Raw genomic sequence first — 6,000 nt, 5'->3', positions numbered from 1 at the left:
TGTCTATTTGTGAGTGTTATTTTATTATTATTATTATTAACTTTATTTATATCCCGCCTTTCTGCCCACAGGGACCCAAGACGGCTTACAACGATGGTTAAAAATGTTTTAACGTTTTAATGGTATTGAGAACAAAACGGCTAATATTATAATGCCGTTGTACAAATCAATGGTAAGGCTACACCTGGAGTATTGTGTCCAGTTCTGGTCACCACATCTCAAAAAGGACATAGTGGAAATGGAAAAGGTGCAAAAGAGAGAGAAAGAGTGTCGGAGATGGTTGAGCCAAGGTACACAAAGTCATGGACAACCTCCAGTTCATGCGCAGAGATTGTAATGCAGGGAGGTGAGTCCACATCCTGAACCATGACCTGTGTTTTCTTCAGGCTGATCGTCAGTCCAAAATCTTGGCAGGCCTTGCTAAAATGGTCCATGAGCTGCTGGAGATCTTTGGCAGAGTGGGTTGTGACAGCTGCATCGTCTGCAAAGAGGAAGTCACGCAGACATTTCAGCTGGACTTTGGACTTTGCTCTGAAGAGCTTTCCGTCTGATCTGGTCTGGAGATAGATGCCTTCTGTTGCAGTTCCAAAGGCATGCTTCCGCAGGACAGCAAAGAAAATCCCAAACAAGGTTGGTGCAAGAACACAGCCCTGCTTCACTCTGCTTCGGATGTCAAAGGGGTCTGATGTGGAGCCATCAAAGACCACAGTGCCCTTTATGTCCTTGGGGAAAGACCTGATGATGCTGAGGAGCCTGGGTGGACATTCGATCTTGGGGAGAATTTTGAACAGGCCATCCCTGCTGACCAGGTCGAAAGCCTTCGTGAGATCTATGAAGGCTATAAAGAGTGGCTGTTGTTGTTCCCTGCATTTCTCCTGCAGTTGTCTAAGGGATAATACCATATCAGTGGTGGACCTGTTGGCTCGGAATCCGCACTGTGATTCTGGATAAATGCTCTCTGCAAGTACCTGGAGCTTCTTTAGTACAACTCGGGCAAACAGCTTTCCTACAACACTAAGGAGAGAGATGCTGCAGTAGTTGTTGCAGTCACCCCTGTCGCCTTTGTTCTTGTACAGTGTGACGATGTTTGCATCCCTCATGTCCTGAGGTACTCCACCTTCTCTCCAGCAGAGACAGAGGATTTCATGCAGCTCAGTGACGATGATCTCTTTGCAGCACTTTAGGACTTCAGCAGGGATGCTGTCTTTTCCAGGTGCCTTGCCAAAGGCAAGGGAGTCCAGGGCCACGTGAAGTTCTTCTAGGGTTGGTTCACTGTCAAGCTCCTCCAGCACAGGCAGGCACTCAATGTTGTTCAGCGCTTCTTCGGTGACTACATTTTCTCTGGAATATAGCTCAGAGTAGTGCTGCACCCAGCGTTCCATCTTCTGCGCCCGATCCTGGATGACCTTGCCTGCGGCAGACTTCAGAGGGGCAATTTTCTTCTGTGTTGGACCTAGGGCCTGCTTGATACCGTCATACATCCCCTTGATGTTGCCCGTGTCAGCTGCTATCTGTATCTGGGAACAGAGCTGGAGCCAGTAGTCGTTAGCACATCTCCCGGCAGCCTGCTGGACTTTGCTGCGAGCAGCTCGGAGGACCTGCAGGTTGCGCTCACTGGGGCAGGCCTTGTATGCTGCTTGAGCTCTCCTCTTTTCCTCAATGACTGTGTCAACTCCTCAGAGTTGTCCAGACTTGTCACACCCTAGATATGCCACTGCAGGTGAGACTTCTGGGACTTCCTCTTCGGGATGCAGTACAAGCCTTTCTGGCACGGCTGCATCAGTTGGAGGGGAAGCCTAGGATTGGATGAGGGTTCTGCTTTTTGCTCCCACACAGGGAGAGACTGTTGCTTAAAGGCAGAGCTTAGTTTTGCATGCAGAAGACCCCAGATTCAAATCCTTGGCACCTCCATTTGAAAAGGATCCTGGGTAGCAGGGCATTAAGAGATTCTGCCAATCATAGCAGATGACAGCTTTGTGTGTCTCACCTGATTTTGTTACAAGGTCAGGCTTGAAGGAGGATACATGGTTGCTGCCCCAGTGTTTCCACGCCCAGACAGATGTCCCTGATGGGATGCTCGAAAATGTAATCAGTTTGACATGAGCAATTTTTTAGATAAATAATTGAAATGAAGAATCGGCAGACTAACTTTCCAAACCAGGTGCTGCATTTAGATCCCATTGCTGGGTTTTCCATTTACACCCACTCTTTTAAATAAGGAGCCCATTATCTGGGCTAATTCGCCTTTGTGCCTTAATGGACTCCTGTCCCCACAATTAGCTGTGCGTTGCCCATCTCAGCATCACAGGGGAATGTAGTAACCTGCATCCCTCCACAGAGGCGGAAAGGAGTCAGAGGGGAACGGGGAAGCTGGTCTGCTGCAGACATGCGGTACAGACAGCGTGATCAGAAGACTAACAGGGCAGCTGTGTAATTACATGTTCCTTGTAAGTGTGTTAGCTCCATGGGGAGCCGAGCCCATTTGGAGACCAGGAGAAATAGTTGTTTTTTTTTTTTCCCCTTCCCCTTTCAGTAAGGTGAAAAGGGTCAACGCAGACCCCAGTTGTCATTCAAATATAATAAAGGTAATTGTTGCTCGCAGGCGCTGGTTTCTCCTTGCTTTTGCTCAGTCATTGCTCATGCTTGGATTATTCAGATGCCTGCTTTCCAAATAGGGAAGCACGTTGCTGGGGGGAAGAGAGAAGACCTTTCCTTGCAAGTGGTACGTTATGTTCTGATGTATTTTTGCCTTATTTCTGCAGGATGGGAGGGGAGGTGGGAGAGCTGAAGTGCAGTAATGAAATCTGGGCTCTAGAATCTTGATCCATGATGGAGATTATTCTCTTGACAGTAAAAAGCAATTAATTCTATTTCTCCCACAGCAAGGTGGAAGGCTTTGCAGCATTCCTTTATTTTGAAACTGATATGTAAGGTGTGTGTTACATTTAGATGCTGTGTTTTCCTGCTGTGTACCTTTTTTTTTTTTTTTTGGAATATCCTGCAAGATTCTCATCTGATCTTTCCTCTCTCCATTTCATCCCTCTTCTCTTGAATGTAAAATTTGGCCTAGCTCAAGCTCACGCCTGCCTTTCGAGGTTCCCCCCCCCCAAAAAAAATACCTTAAGCTCTCCCTCCTTCTCTCCAAGATTTTTTCCCCTCTGAACTTAATTCTGGATTTCTATGTTTGTAGACTGCAGGAGGTGCCAGCAGATGCTTTGCCCTTGACGGAGGGCCAAACGCTGATTGAATCCAGGGGAAAGATTTCCATGCAAGAGGACGCGACGATGGCTGCCCAGCGAGTGCCCGAATCTGCTCTGAGCTTGTTGATGGTAAGTGGCTTAATGCGGTGTGGTGCTCTGGGTGCAGAAAATGTGGAACGGCAGTGGATTATTTTGGCATGGGGTGTGTGTGTGTGTGTGTCTGTCAGGGCAGGCAGACCTTCTGACAAATAGATAAGACAGTGATGTGATGGTATTTTTTCTGTGCCCCCCCCCCCAAACCAAATCTGCTGCTAAAATATTGACACCAACTTTGAAGCATGGAGATAATGTTCTAATTGAACTGTTTAAAAAATGTGTTGCCTTCTGCTTGTTGCTATTTTGGATACTTTGGTTTCTTTTTTTAAAAAAAGCTATCACGTATACTAGTATTTATTATTATTACTCCTGTCCGACCACTTTGGATACACTCCTCTGTGCTCCTTATGCTTGTGCCAGATTCTCTGCATTATTCAGTAAGCAAACACTCAGGGCCTGTGTCTTGCCTGCCTACATATGTGGCCCATTAACAATTAATGGGGCCTTTAAGGATGGCTGTGTTAGCAACCAGAGAATGGGCTGCTGTGTGCTTTCTCCATCCCCTGGAATACCTAATGACCATGCAGAATCAGCTGTACATCTGTAGAGGGAAAAGCAAAGGGCAGTGTCTGCTGCATTCCAGGTATTCTCCTTGACATGTGCCTCTGACCCACTTTAATAAGTTCTGCAGATTTGCTATGAAATCAAAAGCAGGCATTTTATACCACCTGTGGAGGCTGAATCCTGGAAGGGAGTGACTTTCTGCTTTTAATTAAAATACAGCCTTGAATGTCCTAAGGGATTGGGGTCTAAATTTCTCTCTATTGCTTTTTTTTTTTTTTTTTTGGTGCCTATCATCAGGCATAATTTCAGTGCTGCAGTGTTTAAATCTCCTTGTTGGGGATGTGGGAGGAGGACTGCAACTAGGAGTGCAACGTGTATTGATCTCTTCTTTCTGTTGGAGCTAGAAATGGAAGGAGCACAGCATTTGTAGCCGAGATGAGAAGCCTTAACGTATAATGACATCCTGAGTTGTTAGCAAAGGTCAAACGGGGAAGAGCACATTTTATGTCTATTGCTAAAGACTCTATTAAATTTACTGATGGTTTGGATTATATTTATTGGTGCCTTTTCATATCTTGCAGACTGCAGTTTGTTCCTTCCTTGTTTTGATTCTTCTCTTTTTTTTTTTTTTTTTAAGGCAATGTTCTGTTTTTTGCCTGTTTAATCGTCTGCCAAAGAATCCTGTCTTTCACATTCTGGCCCTCAAAACTGGCATAAATTTTGGTGAACTCGAGCAAGGCTGGCAAAGCACTGGTGGGGTTTGGAAAATGGCTTGGCCATTCATTTAAATGTGCAGATTGGGTATGAACACACTTGTTTTTTTCTTGCTTACATTAAAAAATTTTAAAATACAGTGGGCCCTCCTTATCCACAGGCTATACATATGTGGATTTGACTAACCATGGGTGCTAGCCCCACCACTAGAGGACCTTGGAGGATTTCCAGATGTGACCATAAGTGTCTTCCAGTCATGTCCAGGAGGTCTTCTGAGGTGTGTGGGGGGGGGGGGCATGTGTGACTTCCTGCTGACACCTTCTAAATGGCACCAATTTTTTTTTTTTTTCTGGCCAGGCCTCTTTGTGGTGTTAAAGCTATTTCTGCCCAATGTTGGGACCAAATATGTATACCTGTGGGCTGGGCAGAAAAGGGTTAAAATCAGTGGAATTTGGAATCCATGGGGGGTGGGTGGGTCCTGCAGTGAACCCCCCATGGATACTGAGGCCGCACTGTGCATGTATTTAACTCGATTCCTGCTATCTTTCTCAATTTACTATAACAAAACCTGCTATTTTTGTTTAGTAAATCACACTGACGTGGGAAATGCAACAAAACTGTGTGCCCAGAGCGGTACCTGGACAATAAGGCACAACTTTGTGCATAAGTAGGCACGAGTGCCTGTGTGTGTGTTCATGCTAGAGCTGCGCTGTCCTGGACAGTGGAATGGGGATGGAACAGAGGAAGTGGCGGACACCCATGTACCACATCCTGCCCTGCCGCAGATGGAACAGATCTCCTTACCAGCCCCTTCCTCTGTGCGGCTCTTTAATCAAAGCAGGAAATGCAGGGTGTGTTGAGGTTGCTGCAGTGCCCTCCACGCTTCTTGTTTTGTGTAAAGATCCAGAGGAAGGAGTGAGACTGCCAGAGTCAAAATTGGTGCTGTTTTATATCCAGAGGCATAAGGCAAAGCCTGAGGGGCATCTGTCCCCGGCGATACGCCAAAGGGGGAACATGACTGCTCCTTAGGTTCCACCCTAGTTACCAAGAAGGCACTGGTAGCTTTGCTCCCTCCGTTCCTTCTCTTTCAAGGGGAGCTTCAACAGGAGAAAGAACAGGTGGAGTGAAGCCTCCAGAGTAACTGCTTCCTCCTCGAGGGAGAAGCTGGAAGTGACTGCCTTGCACCACAAGTGGCGCAAGGCAATCACTTTGAGGTTCTCCTTGGAGGAGGAGGTGCTGGCTGCTTTGTGGCCCCTGTTCCTTCTCCAGTAGAGGCTCCCCTGCATAGGATTGGGCTATGGGCATGCACAAGTTAACCAATGCTGGGTCCACTTGCCTACTTACAATGTGAAGCCTACTTACTAGAAAGTATGGCTTATCAAATTCAGAAGGATTTTCTTCTTGGTAAACCTGTTTGGAACCAGGC

General features: G+C 46.6%; 1 protein-coding gene across 1 annotated transcript in view; it reads left to right on the top strand.

Moving 5' to 3' along the window:
• The first annotated feature begins 3,262 nt into the window (after positions 1–3,262).
• The window catches only part of FRMD4A (FERM domain containing 4A), a 370,337-nt gene continuing 367,599 nt past the window's right edge, over positions 3,263–6,000 (top strand). The window contains exon 1 of the mRNA XM_066633493.1: positions 3,263–3,329. Within this exon, the coding sequence (XP_066489590.1) occupies positions 3,267–3,329 (63 nt within the window). The 5' untranslated portion in view covers positions 3,263–3,266. The remainder of the gene's footprint in view (positions 3,330–6,000) is intronic.

Source organism: Tiliqua scincoides, chromosome 7 (assembly GCF_035046505.1).
Source record: "Tiliqua scincoides isolate rTilSci1 chromosome 7, rTilSci1.hap2, whole genome shotgun sequence".
NCBI lineage: Eukaryota > Metazoa > Chordata > Lepidosauria > Squamata > Scincidae > Tiliqua > Tiliqua scincoides.
Note: the sequence above shows the minus strand (reverse complement) of the source record. Positions and strands in the feature narration are given on the sequence as shown.